Source organism: Chinchilla lanigera, unplaced genomic scaffold (genome assembly GCF_000276665.1).
Source record: "Chinchilla lanigera isolate Chin_1 unplaced genomic scaffold, ChiLan1.0 scaffold00139, whole genome shotgun sequence".
NCBI lineage: Eukaryota > Metazoa > Chordata > Mammalia > Rodentia > Chinchillidae > Chinchilla > Chinchilla lanigera.
Genome location: NW_004955540.1, coordinates 2,160,815 through 2,182,169, shown reverse-complemented (window position 1 = coordinate 2,182,169; position 21,355 = coordinate 2,160,815). Strand labels below are relative to the sequence as shown.

The following is a 21,355-nucleotide window of genomic DNA, read 5'->3' as shown; positions in this document are numbered from 1 at the left end:
GAATTTCACTATGCAGTTCAGGCTGGGCTTCAACTCACTGTGTAGCTCAGGTTGGCCTCAAACTTGTAGCAATTCTCCTGCCTCAGCCTCCTGAGTACTAGGATTATAGGAGTGCGCCACAACACCCAGCTAGTGTTGCAGTTTTAAAGACAACTTTACAATAGTTTTAACCTTGGCAGAGGATAAAAGAGAAAGGGGGGGAAAAAAAGCAAAGCAGAGACCCGCAGTCCTTATCTCCCACCTGGGTTTAATTCCGTCCTTGAAGAGATGAAAGTCCTTGTGTCCTGTACCACTGGCTGTAAAACCCCCAGAACTGCTCCACAGAGGCAGAAGGGGGATGGCCTGGGGCCCTCCTGGAACAGCAGAAAGCGTGGTTGCACCGCAGCGGATGCCCAGCCCCATCCAGTGACCCCGCCCTTCCTCCTGCTGCTGTTCCGACTCTTGTCCTATTCTGTGTTTTCCTGCTCACCTTTCTGTGTGCTGCTTTCTTCATTCTAATCGAGGTCTCCACTATGTTCATCGCTCAAGGCTTTTCCATCTTCTCCCTGCAGCCCTGTCTCCGAGTGACTCCACTCAGCCAGGTCCCCATTTTATATTCCTGCCCGAAGTCCGTGTTTCTAGTTGCTCCATACCCTTGCCCACACCGTTTATTTTTCGCCTGAAATTTTCATTAAACAACCACTCATTTTCATGTTTCACATGTTATATGGGGTTGTAAAAGTGAATTAATCCCAAACCTTTTAAATAAAATATTGTCAGTTGCTGTGTATTACAGTTTGAATGCTTGTGTTTTAAGCATTTTGGGTTCCTAATTTATTACATATGTTTATGCATAAATTGTATGGTTTTTAGTTGCTAATTTATTGTATACATAGGTTACACATAAATCTAGAATATTTAAAAGACTTGTTTAAAAACAACTTATTATATACATTATTGATGAAATTGATTATATTTTATTAGAGATGTATGTAACAGCTTGCCATTGCATTTACTCTGTATATATTACATTATATTCTTTTTTTTTTTTTTTTTTTTTTTACATTATATTCTTAAGGTACAAGAATTATTTACCCATGATTATGGAGAGATTTTTAATGTCCAGCTACCAGGCAAAGAAGAACGGACAAAATTTTTTGAAGATTTAATTCTAAAACAAGCTGCTAAGCCTCCTGTATCAAAAAAGAAAGCAGGTTAGTTAACCATATCAAAGTTTAATATACAGCAATTTTGAGAACGTGGTAATTAACTATGGGGAGTTGTTTTTTAGGATTTTTTGTCTTTTTGAGACATGGGGTTTCACTGTGCAATTTGGGCTGGCTTTAAACTCACTTTGTAGCCCAGGCTGACCTTGAACTCACAACAATCCTCCTGGCTCAGCCTCCCGGGTCCTGGGAAGTTAATAGTACTGACAGCTGTATAGTAGTGCAAGTTCAAAAGCTTCTGTAATGAGATTGATACAGTGGCTGCTGAGAATATCTGTGCTTCTTGTTCAGATACGGTTCTTAAGGTACACAAGATGTTTCATAGTATGGCCCCAGTCTGTCCTTCTGGGGGTATTTTTGGCATTTTCCCTTTCCTTTACCTGTTTTTGTTAGAAAATATTCTCTATGTACATATTTCCGTTCTTAAATTTCACTGTCAGTAACATTTGCATAGACCCCATTTCTGCCTGTAAGATCTACTTGACCTTTTATTAAAATTTGAGTTTTTATTATGAGGCCTTCCCTGATTCATGTAGGCAGAATTAATTAGCCCATCTTACTTTTCTTCAAACAGACACCAAAATATCGTAATTATGTTCCTTACTCCCTTAGTAAGTTGCCAGTTATTGTGACAGATCTCATATTCCTTCTTATAATTGTCTGTACTCAGTGAATATGAGTTTAAGCTAGTCTCTCTCTTTTTTTTTTTTTTTTTTGGTCCTTTTGAGACAGGGTCTCACTATGCAATTCAAGCTGGCCTTAATAGTGTCTTAAATTATCTTAAAATGGAACAGAGGCAATGACTTTGAGGAGTTACTGTTTTAAGTAACGAGTTACCAGTTATTTCCAGAGGAAATGTGGGGTAGGTAGGTAGGTAGGTCATGGTGGTCCTCCATATTCTGAGTTCCTAGGTTCCTGGCAGATGTGAGGCTGCAGATAACCCTTCAGATCCTAGTGCTATTCAGTCATTTGTTACCCACAGTAGTGGCAAGAGTAGGAACTAAGATCTTCCCTTCACATAAAGTTTTACAGGTGTTGGAGGTCCTGCCAGTGGCACCACCACCCGAGCCAAGACCATTGACAGCAGAAGAAGTGAAACAACTGGAAGAGCAAGAGGAAGACACTTTCAGAGAACTGAGGATTTTCTTAAGAAATGTCACACATAGGCTTGCTATCGACAAACGCTTCCGAGCGTTTACTAAGCCCGTAGACCCTGTTGAGGTATTAATTTACTACCTGGTCAGATGTGTTCCAAACTGCAGGGACAGTTCATGGAGTTCCTTGCTGCACTTGGAACTGGGTTTCTCTATGTGGAAACACAAATTGAGGTAGTGTCCTAAGCACAGGGAAACTTAATTAATTGTATGTATAATACATTGTCCTTTCTTGCAGAGAATAGAGTTTTTCTGCCCAAGCCAAACATTCCGAGAGTTGAGAATGTCACATGCCAGGTGGTATTACCATGAGCGGCACAGAGGGAACTGAGTGGAGGTCAGGTCTTAGGTGGACGTTGAAGATGGGTGCCAGTTGGAATGGAAAATAGGCGGGTACTAGAGGGTGTACCTGCTGAAGAACAGAAATAGACAAACACCCTTAGAGTCAAAGCATTCATGTTACAATATCATTATCTCTATTCTCTATGCATTATATTGCCTAACAAAGAAACGTCAAATGGTTTTAATGTTTAGAGTTAATTTAGTGATTTAATCATTTGCTTGAATTGTAGGTTCCTGATTATGTCACGGTGATAAAGCAACCAATGGACCTTTCATCTGTAATCAGTAAAATTGATCTCCACAAGTATCTGACTGTGAAAGACTATTTGAGAGATATTGACCTAATCTGTAGTAATGCTTTAGAGTACAATCCCGATAGAGATCCCGGAGGTGAATATTAGTGCTTTGTTGTTCCGGGGGTTGTTGGGGCTGATTAAACTTACTGAGGATTGATTTTTATGTCAGGTACTGTCTTATAAATAGTAATTTACACTGACAGTGCTGCTTATCACAGCCACCTTTCCCCATTCTACCAATGAGGAAGGTAAAGTTTAGAAAGGTCATACTGGCAATAGCAAAATAGATGTTAAAAGATTTTTAACCTAAGACCATTACAATTTTTATTACAAACATAACAATATGATGCTAATAACATTTAACAATCCAGTTCCTCTGTTTCCTTCCTCCCAAGGTGGACACTGTTAAGACTGGCAATCTCTTCCAGCCAGCTGGGAACACCTCCCCACTGCCCTAGAGGCAGAGGCTTTTCAGTGCTGCTACTTTTTGTGCTGAGGCAGTCTACAGTTACTTCGGACCAGTGGTGCTCAAACCTCAGTGGGCATCAAAATCTCTAGAAAGACTTTTTAAAATACAGATCTCTGGGCCGCAGTTGCCACGGTTTCTGATGATTTAGGTAAAGGGTACAGTGCCGAAGACCTTGCATTTTTGACAGGCAGCACCCTTTGGGAATGAATGCCCGTCCTGTTCTTCAGGCCACATTAGCAGCCTGCTGCGTTCCCCTTACATTGCTATAGTTACCCCTTCATCCATAACCTGAACGTGAACGTGGCAGCCTGGTGCCCTGGGAGAGGTTCTGACCCAGCAGCCACACAGCCATGCAGTCACACATCCCCTCCCTTCTGCCTCAAAGCACGCTCCCCCTCGTAGTGCTTACACCCTCAGGTCAGGATTTTCCTGGTGTTTATATTTACGGTAAAAATAAGGAATTATACTGACTACCACAGTATGTTAATCTAATCTGTTAAGTTTATTTTGCTAAGCTATTGAGTGGGGAAAATTAATTGCATTTGTTTATTCATTTTTAGATCGTCTCATTAGGCACAGAGCCTGTGCCCTGAGAGACACTGCCTATGCGATAATCAAAGAAGAACTTGATGAAGACTTTGAGAAACTGTGTGAAGAGATTCAGGAGTCCAGAAAGAAAAGAGGTAGGACAGGCGTTTGGTATCAGAAAAGATGCTTCCGGTGTATGGAGCTTTTTAGTTGACCCGTGGTGTGACTTTGAGGTGTAGGAACCCTTTTGTGAAGCCCTGCGTCTCTGTTTGTAAGGTTGTAGCTCCTCCAAGTACGCCCCATCTTACTACCACGTGATGCCACGGCAAAACTCCACTCCCTCTGGCGACAGAAGATCAGACCCAGACCAGAATGAAAAACTACAGACACCCACTACTCCTGTGGCTTCCAGCACGCCTAGTAAGTGCTCCTGGCTAATCTTCATTTATGAAATTGGAAGCTTTATTCTCTTCTAATGCCATGTCCTTTCTCCTTCTGTTTTATTAATACAATAAATCACACTGATCTCGTTAACAGTGAGAGAACCTTACCTTCTTCAAGTCCAAGCTTATGCTGTGCCACTGAGTCTCAGCTCACCAGTTGTGAATTGACTTGATTTGAAAATGGTTTTCATTTCCTACTAATGCTGCTCTATTTTCTGTTTCCTTTCCCCACCGTATTCTCAGGGTGTAACTCCAGGTCTCCAGTTGAAAAAAGCCTCACATTTTCTGAGGCCTGGCCGCCTTGGCAGGCCTTTCGTTCTAGTTTTTGTGTTTTGAGGCCCGTGAGTGTCGGGCTCGGCTTAGCTTCTCAGCCTCTCATCGTTTTCCCACTTTGCAGCCTCAGTTCCTCCCTGCCTTGTCAGAGCCTACGTAAAGTCAGAGCCTTCTGCTGTTTACAGATCTATCTTCTGCAGGGCAGTTGATTTGCACTAAAGTAGAAGCCCTTCTTTTGTGGGAGGGGGCAGCTCCCACGAAAGGGAAAGAAAGGACAGTGAGGGAGAATCAACAAGAAGCCTCTGCTATAGAAAGCTTTCAGTCACGCCAGCAGCAAGCACATCTGTGGAAATGGGCTTCCTGAGAAAACATCGTGCAGCAGTGAGAGTAATTAAAACCGGTCACTCAGGACAGTGTTGATGAGTTTCTCAACGTAGAATCACTTTAGAAAGTTGGTTTTGTTTGTTCGTTTGTTTTTTGAGACAGTCTCGCAGTGCAGTTTAGGCTGTCCTTGAGCTTACTTTGTAGCCCAAGCTTGTCTCAAACTTGGGGCTCCTGTCTCAGCCTCCTGAGTTCTGGGATTAAAAGCATGTGCCACCATGCCTGGCTTAAAAATATTTTTTAAATGTTAGACACATTTTATACATATTTGCATTCAGGTACAGGTAAAACTAACCCTCAGTGCCAGGAATCGGGTGTTGACCCTGGGTATTATGACTAAACTGAGGGTAACTTTGAGCGTTGGTACTTGTTGTTTTTTGATCTGAGTGCTGGTTATGTAGATTTCTTCTGTTTGTGGATAGTCACTGTATGTTTATATCTTGAGGATTTTATATATGTCTAGTATGTGTCAATCAAATCTCAAACTAGGCCAGGGATGGTGGAGCACACCTATAATCCCAGCACTTGGGAGGCTGAGGCTACATTAAGGGAGTTTGAGGCCTTTGTGAGCTGTATAGCAAAACCCTGTCTCAAAAAGACCAAAAGAATGCTTTTCAAAAGTTCAGAGTAAACAAAACTATTTAGCCCTTGTAAAATTTGTTGTTGTTGTTGTTGTTGTTGTTACTTGTTTGTTTTTTGAGATAGGGTCTTGCTGTGTAGTCCAGGCTGGCCTGGAACTCGCTTATATAGTCCAGGCTGGCCTCAAATTCACAGCGATCCTCTTGCCTCAGCTTCAGCCTCCCAGCTGCTAGGATTACAGGTGTGCACCTCCACACCCATCTCTTTTATTCCTCAGATGTGTGTTTATTAGAATAAAAGGGAACGCTCTCCAGTGGTCATGGAAGGGTGTGCTGTGAGGCAGCCGCTGTGGATGTCCGAGTCTAGAGGCCTTTCCTACAGTTCTGGTGGGGCAAACCTGAGAGAGTGCAGGGCATTCTGCTTGCAGGCAGCCTCTTGCCCCAAAAGCAGGCTGCTTCCTTTGCTTTCACTTGTTTCAAGGCTACTCCCTCCCTTGTAAAATTTCTTCTCCACTTACCCTAGCGTGTATGTGTCCGGAGCTGAAGGGATTTCTGCCATATGTGTTTCAGACTCAGTTGGATCCCTTGTCACCTAGTCCCACTTAAGGCGTAAATAATCATATTCATCACGGCAAGGACTGTTGTGCAGGGCGGCAGTGCACACCCTGGAGCGGCTCTTACACCCTCCTCTTTCCTGTGTCCCAGTATTGAGGTATTTCTGCGTCCTTTGGAATCCACATTCTTCATCTCGCATTTATCCTCCATTTCCCCTTTCATTTCTGCTATTTGGCCTACACAAAATACTCTCTGTGCTCTCATTTTTTTATCTGTAATATGATGATGCTCATGGTAGCAAACCTTAGTGGGTTAAAGTAAAATTTCACTGAGTTTGTATGTTTCACAGAGCCAGGGATGTAGCTCAGTGGCACAGCACCTGCCTGGCAAGTGGGAGGTCCTGACTTCAATTCCTGGTACTAAAAAAAAGAAAAGAAAAAATTTTCAAAAGTCTGTTTCACAGGCTTAAAAGAGTTCTTAGTGTTTATTAAAAACTCAATAAATCTAGGCACTTTCTGTCTTGCATTTCTTCTAGTTTCTCACACTGCTGCCAAAATGATCTTTTGAAAATCTGCATCAGATCATGTCACTTCATAAAAAAAATATTCAAGATAAAATCTAAACTCCTAGCTGGTTGTGATGGTGCATACCTCTAATCTCCGTACTCTGGGAGGCTGAGGGAGGAGGATTGCAAGTTCAAGCCCAGCTTGGGCAGTGTAGTGATTTAGCAAGACACTTCCCATCCCTCCCCCCCACCTCAAAAAAAAAAAAAAAATGGAAAAGGATAGGAAGGCCCCTTTTTCATGGTTGAAAAATATGGTGAATATTAAGGTGCTTTGTTTTGTTTGAGATGGAGTCTCCCTGTATATTTTAGGCTGGCCTCGAACTCGCAGCAGTCTTCCTGCCTCAGCCTCCCAAATGCTGGGATTACAGGCGTGCACCACCAGGACCACCTAAAAAGTTTTTACAGTGAGAGACGTTGCCATTAAGTGGGGGGGCTGGGACTCAAGTTCAGGAGTCACACGCTGCTATTAGACCTCCTGAGGAGGCTCCCTTTCTCTTCAGACACACATCTACCATTCTTGTCACACTCTGAAGCAGTTCTGGGAGCTGTTTCATGAATGCCTTTAATTGCAGTATCAATTGCCCTGATGTTACCCTTTGTGGTCCTTTTATTGAGAGGAAGAGCCCGAAGTGGCACAGGGCCCAGTGTGGTGCGTGGCTGAGGCACACTGTGCCTGCCTTTCTGTTGCATGGCACTAGACAGCAGCACTCCCTGTGTGTCCGACCAGACCTTGTAGATATGCACGAAAGAGGATCCAGAGCAGCCTCAGAAAGTGGCAGGAAGCCGGGCGTGGTGGCAAATGCCTGTACACCCAGCACTCGCAAGAGCGTCACTGCAAGTCCGAGGCCACCCTGGGCTACAAAGTGAGCTCAAGGCCAGCCTGAACTGCAAAAATAATTTCTGAATTCCTTAGGATGGCAGGTCATTTTGTGCTCTTAGCCTCGTCAGCTTCTCCAGTTTCTCACAGTATTCCACTTTGGTTTCCAACCATACAAAAAATTCACCAAATTCTATTGTCTCAGATCTCCAGCTTTCCTTTATTCTTCTTAGAATTTAGAAAGTCATGGGATCATATTTTCTTTTTTACTCTTTGAAGCTCAGTTGAAAAGGAAAAACCGCAAAAAGTCCAAGTGGCACTTAGGCACCATAACAAAGCGGAGGAAGATTTCACAGGCAAAAGACGATTGCCAGAACGTGGTGGATGGCAAGGGGGAAAGCGATGTGGAAGAAACTCGAGACACAAGTGCAGACCAGCATGAGAATGGGGCAGACCCGCACACAGGAGAGTCTTCAGTAGAAGAAAATGAGAAGGAACAGCTTGCCTCTGAGAGCAAGGCCAAACTGAGAGATCATAACTCTGGTGCGTGGAATAGTGAGAATGAGCTGGAATCCAAGAAGGCTGCAGCATGTATAGAACTGAGAAAAGAGAAGATTGTTTGCAATGGAAATGTTTCTGGCTCTCAGATACTAGATATTTCTGATGAGAATGAAGCAAAAGGTGAGTCTCAGTTATAAGACATTTCACTTAGAGTTCCTAAATGCCTCATTACATAGCGGCTTACTGCCTTTGCTTGCCTTTCAGAATACAGATGTTAGCTCATTTCAAAAAATAAAACTTAACTTTAGTTACCTTTGAGCTAGTAAATCGCTGTTCTCTTAATGACACCTGGCACTGAACAGACCTGGATTTGAGCCCCCAGATCACTTAGGCAGGTACTCAGCCTGGTGGCCTGTTTACTCACTCATCTGCAAAACCAGGGTAGGTAGATGCTGTGTGGTAAGCTGTCTTACCGATTAAATGGAAAGGCTCCATCTAAAGCATGGAACCCAGGGCCCAGGTCTTCAGCTTTAAAACCCAGGCAGGCTGCTCTCATTTTTAAGGTAGGCGGTTTCGGGCGGTGGTTGCTGAGTGGAGTAGAACAGGTCCTAGTCACCCCTGTCGTTCTATCTCTCCTTGCAGTCAGCTCAGGAGGGTTCATATTCACTCTTTCGTGTTGTCTCTTTTTTTGGTACTGGGAATCGAACTCAGGACTTCATGCTTGCCTGGCAAGTGCTGTGCCACTGAGTTGTATCCCTGGCCCAGTCGTATTCACTCTTACGGTCACAGTTGTCCTCATTGGCATCTTCTTGACCCTTTGGCAATAGATTTGTTTGGATTTTGGAGGGGTTAGAGGTGGGGCTCAGTGGTGCAGCACTTGTCTAGCATGCTCGAGGACTGTGTTCAGTACTGCCCCTGAAAAGATTTGTTCAGGTTTTGAGAAAGTGTCGCATTATTTAGTCATACAGAAAAGATTGGGAGCAGGGTCCAAACTTTATTGTAAAAGTACTGACTAAATGAGTTCAAATGTGAATAGTCATGGAAACAATTGACTAGGACATACCCTTTCTAGCATGGATGCTTGGTCGGGTGTGGCGCACGGCTGTGATCCCAGCACTTGGAAGCTGAGGCAGGAGGATTGCTGTGAGTTCGAGGCCAGCTTGGGCTACATAGTAAGTTCAGCACCAGCTTGAATTATATAGCAAGACTCTTGTCTCAGAAACAATATTTTGTTATGTTAGGGATCAAACACACGCCTCAGATATAGCAAAGCACCCTACCAACTGAGCTACTTTCCCCGCCCTAAAATGGCTACTGTAAATATTAAATCTCCTGGCAGTTTAGTGGGTGTTACTTGGAATCAGAATTATTTGATTTTTCTTAAATCATCTTTTATCATTAGGCCACTATTAAAAGGGACAGTGCTTAGATATCAGGAGGTTCTTGTCCTGGCCCTTAGGATACTTAAACATACGATCGTAGAAAGTCTCTGTTTCCTTACCTCATTTTTTTCATTTATAAATAAATTGTTCTAGACCAAGTATCAGTGGACTTGTTCTTTGAAAGGCCGGGCCCTGGGCCTCTGTCACAAAAGCTCAGCCCTGCTGGGAAACTGCTTTGACGTAGGTAAAACGGATGTGGCTGTGCTCTTGTCCCTTTCATTGTAGTGGGCTGGGGTTTGCCCATGGTGGGAGTTTACAGCCCCTGCTTCAGGTTGTTCATTTGTTTTGACAGTAATAAGAGACTGAACCAGGGCCTTTTGCCCTGAGCTATGTCTTTTATTTTGAGATTTGTTCTCACTGAGTTGCCCAGGCTGAGTTTGAATTTCAGAGCCTCCTGCCTCAATTTCCCAGAGCGCCTGGATGCCACCATGCCAAACTCCTTATGTTAGATTCTGAGTCCCTCCCCACTCCTCAAGTTCTGCGACTCTTGTGCCCACACAGAAGCGAGTCCAGTCTTTTGAGAATCCCCCTGAAGTACAGTATGAAATACTCAGATTGTACTTAATTTTTGAGTGTGTGTCGGTGTTATAATCTTACAATAGAAAGAGTTAAGGATACAGCTCAGCAGCACGGTGCCTGCCTGGCAAGCGCGAGTTCAATTCCTGGTACCAAAAAACAAAGAAAGAGTTAATAAGCCAGCACTGTAAACTTACTTTTTCCTGGAGAGAAGGTCTGGCTGGCCTCAGACTTGCATTACTCCTCCTGCCTTGGCTTCCTGAATGCTGGACTCACAGGAGTGTCCCACCACACCTGGATCCTGTTATTTTTAACTTGAATAATACATATCTCATGCATCATTTCTGTGAACCCATAATAATTATTTAAGTTTTCATTTTAGAAATGTGCATTCTGCGAATGACTCGAGCCAGACGCTCCCAAGTCGAGCAGCAGCAGCTCATCAGCGTTGAGAAGGCGCTGGCGATTCTCTCTCAGCCCACTCCCTTACTCGTGGTGGACCACGAGCGCCTGAAAGTATGTGGCTGAGATCCTGAGCCTTCCCTGCGCACGCCGGTGCTCTGCAGAGACGGCCCAGCGGCAGGCCGGCGGTGTGGGAAGCGCAAGGGAAACCAAAGCCTTCCTCCTGTCGGCTTCCTCTGCTCCCCTTCTTTCTCCTGCCCTAGGCTAGGAATTCCGCCCACGGCTGTGTGGCGGGACCCCGGGGTCATAGCAGAGTGATGAGCCTGAGTGTTTGGGATCTGCTGATACATAGAACCAGTGTAGCATCTTTGAGAGATGAGTTCTCTGTGCAGTTGAGAGCATGGTGTGTTAGGAGGAAGTCCTTTTCGGCAAGGGGAACCTGCCCCAACAGCTTGGGGAGCTTCGTGTGCTGAGTGAAGAGATCTGCTAGGTGACGGCGTGGCTGGAGCCGCCCTCAAAAGAAAGTTGCTCTGAAAAGTCCCTTTAAAAACTGTGTGGCGTGCGGGGCGTGGTGGCACACGCCTGTAATCCCAGCACTCCGGAGGCTGAGGCAGGAAGATCGTTGCAAGTTCAAGACCAGCTTGGGCTACAAAATGAGCTAAAGGCAGCCGGAACTGCATAGTGAGACCCTGTCTCAAAAAAAAAAAGAAAAGGAAAAAAAAAAACTGTGGCCCCGAATGCCCTTAGAAGTCTCAGGACTATGAAAATGGGCTTTGTGCAGTTCGCCGTGATCTTGGGTGCAGAGGTAGCAGCTGCGTGGCACTGGGAGGCTGTGGTAACCCCTCCAGCTCTGCTGCACTCGGGGTGCAGGTGTTCCATGCAGAGCCAATCCAGGTGGCTATCACCAACACTTCCTCCACCAACACTTTCTATGGTGACCCAGCCCACCTGAGCAGGGCCGGCGGGATAGTGCGGGCGTCCACTGGGCGTGGACAAGTTACGGCCCCCAGGGATGCATGCTCACACAGACAGGTGGTTGGAGATAACGAGCATGTTGATTCATAGTTTTGATGTTGAGATTTCTTTGGTTGATTGGTTGTTTTGAAACAGGGTCTTGCTATGTAGTTCAGCTAGCTTTGAACTCACTATGTAATCTAGTCAAGTCTTAAACTTGTGGCAGTCCTTCTGCCTCAGCCTCCCAAGGACTGCAATTACAGGCATGAGCCACCATGCCTAGCTTGATTTATAGTTTTTAATGTATTTATCTAACTCATTGTTCTCACACCTTATTTTGTTTTGTTCTTCTTGGGGTAAACCCAAGGCTTTCCTGCTGAGTTGCATCTATAGCTTTTTTTTTTTTTTTTTTTTTTTTTTTGTGAGAGACAGTCTGAGCTCAAACTTAGCAGTCTTCCTGCCTCAGCCTCCCAGAGTGCTGGAATTACAGCCCTGTGCCACCACTGCTATCTTTCCATATGTTTGTTTTGTGTCTATGACTTGGCATTTCAGTTGATTTTTACTTAGTTGAAATGGCTTATCTTAGTAGGCAACACTTAAAAGCCTGTAGGAATGACTCTTATCATTTTAATCTTGAGGGGAAAAAACACATAGTTGGAAGATTCTTTTTTTTCTTCCTTCATCTTTTTTGAGACAGGATCTTGCTGTGTAGTTCAGGCTGGCCTTGAGCTCACTTTGTAGCCCACACTGGTCTCAAACTTGGAATGATCCTCCTGCCTCAGCCTCCCGAGTGCTGGAATTACAGGCATATACCACCACCCCAGATGGAAAATTCTAAAAAAACAAAACAAACTAAAAAAAACCCTGAAGTGTGAAAGTAGTTTACCAATTATGTGGTTAGTACCTTTTTTAGTTTCACATAATTGAAATAATTATACACTTAAACTGCCATAGAGTACACAGCAAAAGTTACTTTTTTTCCTCTAATTTAATGGTATTTTTAAATTTGTAGAGATTTTTTTCAGGGAAGAGGATGGTTTGAGACAGGGTCTTGCTCCTATATGTACCATATTTCCTGGGAGTAAGACCAGGTCTTGTATTAGCTTTTGCTCCAAAAGATGCAGTAGGGCTTATTTTCTGGGGATGTCTTATTTTTTCATGTACAAAAGTCAGCGTTTATTCCCACACAGTCATCTTCTGGAACTTCATCATAACTCTCTACAACCTGAATTCTGGCCTGAATTTCTCATGACTCCATTTCCTGTAGAAACATTGGCCCCAGTCTCTCAGGCCCAGCAGTAGAGCTGTCCTTCAGTGAGCGCTTCCTGCCCATGCGCCTGCTCGTAGTGCACGGGCAACACAGCTGTCAGTGATCTGATCCCACGAATTCTTCACCCAAGGCACGACCTTCTGCAGGCTGGCTTCACAAGTTGCCATTAAATCAGTGTTAAAGATTTATAGGACAAGAGTGACAACAAAAACGAACGACGGTCCACACAAAGGCGACGAAAAATTGCAGACACCAGAACTCAGAAAACATTTATTTCACACGAATGCATTAAGTACATCTGTTATAACACACATGTGCTGAACCATGAGGGTCCATATTAGACCCAACCACGTCGTCATTATCCAGTGCGCACAGTATTTGAGCACTGTCTGTGCTCCAGTTGGTCATTCAGCAGTATGTCTCAAGTTCATCTGTTTGTGTAGGTATTTATGTCTCGTCCGAAAGTGCCTGCTTGGGGGCTGGGGTTTTTTAGCTCATCAGCACAGCAGGCTGCCTGGCAAGCGTGAGGTCCTGAGTTCGATTGCTGGTACTGGAAAAAAAAAAACCCAAAAAACAAAAACAAAAAAAAGTGCCTGCTTGAGTATTTACGAGTACTTAGTTATAATTTATATTATTTATTTAAATATTAATGTCAATAATTTTATTAATATTTATAATTCAGTATGTCATGTGTTTATGTTACAAACATCTGAAAAAATCATGATAAGGCTTATTTTCCAGTTAGGTCTTACTTTAACAGAAATACAGTAGTTCAGGCTGGCCTTGAACTCACTTTGTATCTCAGGCTGATCATGATCATCAGAGGTGATCCTGCTTCAGCCTCCCTGGTGCTAGGATTATAGGCATGCACTTCCACACCCAACAGCTGTCAGTAAAGGTTTGTGGCTAGAGTTGAAATTGGCAGAGTCCTTCCCAGTAGTTACTACCACGCCAAAGGCCAGGATCACAGAACAGTGGTAACACTACATCCATGTGTGAATAACTGACCGAAACAGTGTGTTTGAACAGAGCACTGTAATGACAGGTGCCAGCACTGCCCCCTCCCATCGGGTGGTTGGTGTGCCCTCTTCTTGGTTTATGTCCTTAAAAACACCTCAACTTTACAGTCAGCTTCTGTCAAGGAATTTATCTCACATTCAGCAATACTTGTATTTTCCTTTAGAATCTTCTGAAGACTGTGGTTAGCAAAAGTGAAGACTACAACATATTTCAGCTGGAGAATTTATACGCAGTCATCAGCCAGTGTATCTATCAGCATCGCAAGGACTATGATAAAACAACACTTATTCAGGTACCATATTTGTTATGGATTGTAATGAGGATGTGCAGCTCCTTTTGAGATTGTTTTGTTTTTTTGAGGCAGGATCTTGCTACATAGTTTTAGTCTGAAATGAATTCACTGTGTAGTCCAGGCTGGCTTCAAACTCACAGGGATGCTCCTGCTTCAGCACCCTGAGTGCTGGGATTACAGGTTGTGTACCACCGACCCAGCTTCAGATAGGATTCAGTTTTTGTTCTTTTTGTTTTTTGGTCTGAGACAAGTTTTCACTATGCAATCCAGGCTGACCTTTAAGTGATCCTCCTGCCTCAGACTCCCAAGTTACTGGGATTATAAGCATGCGCCACCACACCTGACCCCAGATAGATTTTTAAAGACAGACCTACTTGTCTTTAATCAGTCTACTGTATAGACATTATTAAAGTGCTAATTTTTTAAAAACAGATACTGGATGATATATCTACACTACCACTATCTGCAGGACATAAAATGGGACCTGCCCTATGTCAACTGGTGAATAACATAAAGTCCCATCAGTAAAAGTTTATGTCGGTCTTACATACTGAGCTGGATTTTTATTTTCAGTGTTATACATATACATAAGTGTTATAAGGGTGCTTATCGGGAAAAAAATAATGAAATTATGTCTTCATTTTTTTCATATTAAAACTTACTCATTTTATTTCCTACCCTTTATATAGAAAATGGAGCGAGAGGTAGAAAACTTCAGTTCGGCATCGTGATGTCTTCACATCGAGTATTTCTGTATGCAGTTTCTATTTCATTCACCTTTCATGTGTCCACAGAGTAACTGATGCAAGATGAAATCCTGCATCTTAAAGGAGAAGATGAAAACAGAAAAGTGTCTTTAACTTCCCTGACCGTTATGTGCACGTGTAAGATAACGGACAGATATGCTAAGCTTGCTTGGACAAGGCACTGTAATATAATAGTGGAAGTTTAGCAGCTCTTAATAAAGTTATTTTGTTAGAATAACAATAATGAACTTAAGAATAATGAACAGCATTGCAGTTTGCATATGAAGCACTTTTGATCTCCCTTCCTGCTCGCACAGTCGCAGATGCGCGGCCACCCCTCGGCCCTGCCTGGTCGCTTGTCCACGCCTCCCGCTCCCCTCGTCTGCCACAGAGAGCCAGCGCCCAAGGCCCAGTGTCTGCAGGGCCGCACCACATTCTCGACTTGAGTACCAAAATTGAGGGTTTTTAGATAAACATTTTTATAATTCCCTAATATGGCTTAATAAAGTTTCTTTATTTTTTTGGCTTTTATAATTATATATAAAACAAATGTGTAACTACCTTGCTAAAGGTCTGTAATAGCACACAATTTTTGTATTTGAAAAGTGTTTATATCTTTCTATAATTGTGTGTAGCTTATATTCTATAGATACCTTTTATATACAAATATATAAATATAAAATGTATCACCAATACCAAAAATACATTTCTTAAAATCATTGCCTCCATAAGCAAATTCTTTTCTGGGGAGGGTGGACATTTACTTTCAGTTTGTAAAATAGCTTTGGTTGGAAACCTTGTCTGCAAAGAATAGGGACCAGTGACCTGCAGTGAGGACTCACATGTGTCTGCTGCTGGTGGTACGCGACACGGAAGCCAGGGCCCTGCGCGTGCTAACAATGAGGACCACAGCTAAGCTGCTTCCCCGGCCCTTGGGCTCACTTTGTAGCCCGGGCTGGTCTTGAACTCACAGTGATCTGAGCGCTGGGATTACAGGCGGGCACCACCAGACCTGGCCTAACTAGGATTTCATTTTGGGTATACTAGTTTTGTAGTAAATTTGGAAGGTAGAAATTTCTCAATTTTTTGTTATTTTAAAACATACTAAAGATAACTGCAAAACAAATTAAAAAATTATTTCATATATTGTGCATAATTTAAGATGCTATTGAGCTACCCACTGTGGTGGCATGCAGCTGTAATCCCAGCTCCTCAGAAGGCTGAGCAGGAGGCTTGCTTAAGCGCAGGTGTTTGAGACTGCGCTGCACAACCTAATGAAACCAGGTCTCGACAAATAGTTAAAATGCTGTTGGTATGAGAATGTTTATGTGAGTATGCATTCTTAAGCTACAGAGACTGCAGTATTTACTGTCCTTCCTGTGGCATCCTCTCTACAGATTCCTAAAGTGATGTCTACAATGGAACATAGGGTTTAAATGCATTGTTGAAATTGCATAGTTAGAATACTCTCTTTTTTTCCCCAAAGCTGAAGACTACCTGTAACAATTAGGAAAAGCAAAGTGTTATTGTCCAAATTGGAGAGGAAGTGAAAATACTTTGATCACAAATTACCTAATCTTGTATGTAAAAAGTTCTAAAGAATCCACCAAAAAACATGTCAGCACCAATAAATGAATTAAGCAAAGGTACAGGATAGAAAATCAGTGCAGAAAAATCAGTTATATTTGTATACATTAGGATGACTAATACAAGAAGAAATGGAGAAAGCAGGCAGTTTCACCTGTAGCATCTAAAATAGGAATAAAGGTGCTGAACTTACACGGTACCTACAAAATTGCTGATAAAAGAAAGTCCTAAGTAAACAAAGATATACTGTAGGTATGGATTAGAAGACATAATGTTGGTATAAAATGGCAGTAACCCTGACAGCAATCTTCAGTTTTTTAAATTATCAGAGTCATAATTGCCTCTTGAAAAATAGGAAAATCATTTTTAAAGCTCATAAAGAATTGCAAGGTACCCCAAATATCCTCCCCCAAAAATAATCTTGAGAAAGAAACTGGTTCACTCTAATTTTGAAACTTATGCAAAGCTATACCAGTCGAAGAAGTGTGGTACCTGCATAAAGTTAGACATACAGATCCATGGAAAAGAAAAGTCCAGAAAACCAATTTATGGCCATTTGGGTTTTTTGGTTTTGATTTTTTGAGACAGGGTCTTGTGATGTAGTTCAGGCTGGCCATGAACTCACTGAAGCCCAAGATAACCTCAAACTCATGGTGATCATCTTGCCTCAGCCTCCTGAGTGTTCAGATTACAGGCATGTGCCACCATGCCTGGCTTAATCAATTGATTTTTGACAAGGATGCCCACGTTTATGAAATGGGGAAAGGACAGTCTTCAAAAGCAGTATTTTTTATTGGTGTTTGAACAACTGGATATCCACATTAAAATAGATTAATCGAAAGCCTAAACTTAGTACTAACAGTAAACATTTTAGGGGAAAACAAAAGCAAACACTCATGACCTTGGATTTATCAAGGATTTCTCACATTGACCACCACAAACACTACCAGCAGAAGAACTGGGTTGGACTCCGTCAGAATTTTGAAGCTACTTCACAACTTTAAAGTGGTACGTTTTATTATAAAGGATATTTGATATAAAACCCAGTTGTCTTACTATAGTTCTCTAGAGGAACAGAATCAATAGGAAATACACGTGACTGAGCAAGGGGGTGTACTGTGTAGTTTACAGGTCCTGCTTCGGTCTTCCTGGACTGTCTCTCGTGTCCAGAGTAATAAGCAAGAGGGCTTTTGGGTGGGGCAGTGGAACTTGCTGGTGAGGGAGGGGGTGAACAAATGCTCTGAGGTGAGGAGAAGGCACTATGCTTACAACGTTGCACATTTTTGGAGGTAAGGCTGTGTTACTGACGCGGAGACTTCACTAGGAGTTGTACAGATCTGGTGGTTTACAACAGAAAACTCAATGCCAAGTAGCAGCACTACAGTCCTTATCCCAGGGATAATCTGATTCTTGCTTCCAGCTTTGTTGGCTGGCCACCTTCTGTCTAATGGGTAAAAACCTCCTTCAGTTTCCCTTGTGTAAAGCCACACATGATTTAGGGCTCACAAGGATATTCAGGACAACCTCCCCGCCGCCAGCACCCTTAATCTTACCTAACCCAGGTTCCAGGGATTACAGCAAGGATCTTTCAGGGGATCATTTTGAGCCTACCACAAACATGGAAAATACGAACTGTAAAGAGATAGTGTTCCTGCTCTCCCCTGCCCCAGTGCCCCTGCACTATCAGAAAATCTGAATGATTCCAATTTTGTTCAACTCATACTTGAAACTGCTACTTTTCTTCCTACTGTCCAGTCCCTGCCAGTCCTTCGGAGCACCTGTCTACAACTCGAGTCGTTAGTGAGCCCTGATTCGAAAGTGGGCCTTACTAAGAAACTTTTTAAAAAGTGGCTCTGACTGCCTCCCTTCCTCTCCATCACCTCCCAGATCACAAACTAGGTGTGACGTCCATCTTTAGGTCCACCTGGTGCAAGGTGATTGGGAGCCCCAGCTGTTGTGGCAAACTTTAGTGCTTACGTACTTCTCCCGGAAAGGAGGCGGCACAGAAAGTGCCATTGCCCTTCCGCTTCCGAAAAGCTTTTCTACAAACACGCTTCCCTTTGTATCTTTGGCCAGCACTTGGTCACGTAGTCACATTTTGCTACAATGGAAGCAAGAAACATCATGTTCCAGCAGAGAACACTGCCCACAGCCTCCTTGTAGGGAAGAAGAGAATGGAGAAAGAATGGGTATTTCAAGATGGCACCTGGCAATCTTTTTCCTCAGTGTCCTAATGGGTTTCTGCATCCGCAGTATCCACCATGGGGCAGTCTTTCAACCACGCTGCTTGGTTGGAGTAAAACCTCCCAGATTAGTGAAGCAGAGTTCTGTCTGGCTGTGGATGCCAAATGGGAGGACCTACCCAGATTGGGTGGCACCAGTGAATAGGTGTGCAGCCTGGATAGAAGAAAGGGGAAAGAAGAAGGTGCCCGTCACCTTTGGACATCAGTCTCATTTAGTCAACCTTCAACTGAGACTTGCACAAGGGGCTCAGGGAGCTTCCAGGCCTTCGGCCTTGGGCTGGTGCTGCACTCCGGTCCCTCTCGTTCTGTGGCTTCCACGTTCTCTCACTGAGCTACTCCAGGGTTTTCCGGCTCAGCACAGACAGCTACTGTGGACTCTGCTGCCTCTCACCCTGTGGCAACCAGTGTGGACTCGCCCTCCTCCCACCTGTGAGCTGCCTCGTAAATCTTGCAATTCATACCAGTCAGCCACCCTCGGTAGAGGTGAAGCAGGCTAAAGAAGGGGGTGTGGGCTGCAGGCACAAACCCAGCCACCTGCAGTCACACCGTACGTGAAGGTGATGCCTGCTTTCCAAAATAGTGGCACCACTCCTCCGCCTCTGTAATGCGGAAGAGACTGTGTCATGTCGGGCTTTTCAATACTTGCTTATTAAAAGTATGAAACGGTGTCTATTGTGGCCTTGATTTCTACGGGCCCAGTCAGTGATTTTGGTAACTCCTTATTTACCATGAAACTCTTAGAGCTACAGCATTACTGTGCAGCACTCTAGGAAACATCTTTCCCTATAAGCTGCTGAGGACAAGGAGACCAGAGTGCACACAGACTGAATTACTGAACCGATGCTGGAGACGTGTGAAAGCCAGAGTTACAAGTGGTAGAGCACGGGGAGGCACAGTTGTCAGAAGTGACGGTGGTGAAGCGGACAGCCGTTGCAGCCCACCCCAGAGGGGCGTTTACCTCAGGAGGGAGGGTGGTTGTGCGAAGGTGTCAGGACACAAAAGCAGCTTTCAGTCTTTGTTCTATTTTTTAATCTACTTTGTTCTATTTTTTAATCAAGTTTACCTGAGGGAGAAGATCTCACTTTGGAGTAGGAACACTGCAGATTTCCAAGCCAAAGGGCATCTGGCCAGCACGAAGGACACAACCATAATAGGGCACGGCAATTGCAGGAACGCTCCTTCACACCACTCTTCCCCTTTTCAGGGGGCCTGAGGACACAGCTGTGCTTCCGGGTCAGACATGCACTTCCTGGTCTCCGTATTCTGCCACTTAGCATCAGCCCATGCAGTGGTATCCATGGACTTCTTCAAACATTTCTCTCTCTCTTGCCTGCTCTGACATGTCTACACATATTTCCTCTGGATTCCATGGCTGTTCCTTTTCTGTCTTCTATCATTATATGATTACTTTATATCTGTTTTGTGGCACTGAAGATTTAGCCCAAGGCCTTGCTCATGCCAGCCACATGTTCTACCATTGAGTCCAGTTCCCAGCCCTATTTTTTGTAATATGTTGGTTTTGAGATGAGTCTCCCTGTGTTGCCCAGGCTGGTCTCAAACTCCTGGACTCAAATGATTCTCCCTCAGATTCTTGAGTAGCTGGAACTACAGGCGCATGTCACTGCACGCAGTTTCCCAGCCCTGTCTTTTAAACATTTTAATGGCCGGGTGTGGTGACCCATGCTGAGTGTGGTAGTCCCAGCATTCAGGAGGCTGAAGCAGGAGGATCATCATGAGTTCAAGGCCAGCGTGGACTACATAGTGAGTTCAAAGCCACCCTGAACTACATATCAAGACCCCATCTCAAAAAATAAATAAATAAATTTTAACAGCAACCTCTTCTGTGCTGACCCTGGTCTTGGTCTTGGGTTCTCCTCCATTCTTACTCTACACTTTCCAGATGTTCTCTCACTCAAGCCTAAATACCATTCACAGAGCAATCACTCAGCTTCGCAGTTTCCCTTTTCCAGGCCATGTCACTCCTCTGAGCCACCGACCAACATACACTGATCTTCCCTGACACCTGCTGCTCTTAGAGTCCCTTGCCGCCGCAATAAACTCTGCATCTAGCTGGGCGTGGTGGTGCACACCTCTAATCCCAGCACTGGGGAGGCTGAGTCAAGAGAATTGTTGCGAGTTCAAAACCAGTCTGGGCTACAAAGTGAGGTCAAGGCCAGCCTGAACTGCATAGCGAGACCCTGTCTCAAAAAGACAAAAAAACCCTCCACATCTGTCCCAGTGCCAAAGCTTGGAGCCATCGCCAAGTCCTGCCCAGTCTGCCCCACACAGGCTCTGACCACCCCGCCTGTCCTCACACATGACCACATCACATCCACTGCAGGGCCTCCTTGCTTCTGTTCGTGCCCCATTCTTCCCCCTGGTAGCCAGGATTTTTTTTTTTCATACGGGGAATCGAACTCAGGACCTTGTGCTTGCCAGGCAGGCACTGTGCCGCTGAGCTGTATTCCTTCCAGTAGCCAGGAGGCTGTTCAAGAACTCAGGGTTTCTCACTGCTGTACTGCTCCAGTGCTTCCCTCTGGAGAGCCTTGTGATGTGAACCATCTCCACCTGTTCCCTGCTCTTCCAGTTCACAACATTCCAGCCACACTGGGCCTGCCTTCAGTTCTACCTCTGGGCTTTCTCATGCCATTTCTTCAGTCTTTTTCATCTATCCATAATCCTACCCTTCAGTTTTCAGGATAAAGTTGCTGTCCTAGAGAACCTTCCTGACTTTCTCATTCTAAATGAGAATTCCTATTTTAATTTCTCATGTTTT

General features: G+C 44.0%; 1 protein-coding gene across 2 annotated transcripts in view; it reads left to right on the top strand.

Moving 5' to 3' along the window:
- The window catches only part of Atad2 (ATPase family, AAA domain containing 2), a 61,370-nt gene extending 45,908 nt beyond the window's left edge, over positions 1 to 15,462 (top strand). For both annotated transcript variants that reach the window (XM_013507927.1, XM_005410928.2), the window contains 9 exons: positions 1,058 to 1,193; positions 2,230 to 2,426; positions 2,932 to 3,091; positions 4,027 to 4,149; positions 4,271 to 4,414; positions 7,886 to 8,287; positions 10,448 to 10,581; positions 13,875 to 14,003; positions 14,693 to 15,462. In XM_013507927.1, the coding sequence (XP_013363381.1) occupies positions 1,058 to 1,193; positions 2,230 to 2,426; positions 2,932 to 3,091; positions 4,027 to 4,149; positions 4,271 to 4,414; positions 7,886 to 8,287; positions 10,448 to 10,581; positions 13,875 to 14,003; positions 14,693 to 14,734 (1,467 nt within the window). In that variant the 3' untranslated portion in view covers positions 14,735 to 15,462. The remainder of the gene's footprint in view (positions 1 to 1,057; positions 1,194 to 2,229; positions 2,427 to 2,931; positions 3,092 to 4,026; positions 4,150 to 4,270; positions 4,415 to 7,885; positions 8,288 to 10,447; positions 10,582 to 13,874; positions 14,004 to 14,692) is intronic.
- The last annotated feature ends 5,893 nt before the right edge of the window (positions 15,463 to 21,355 follow it).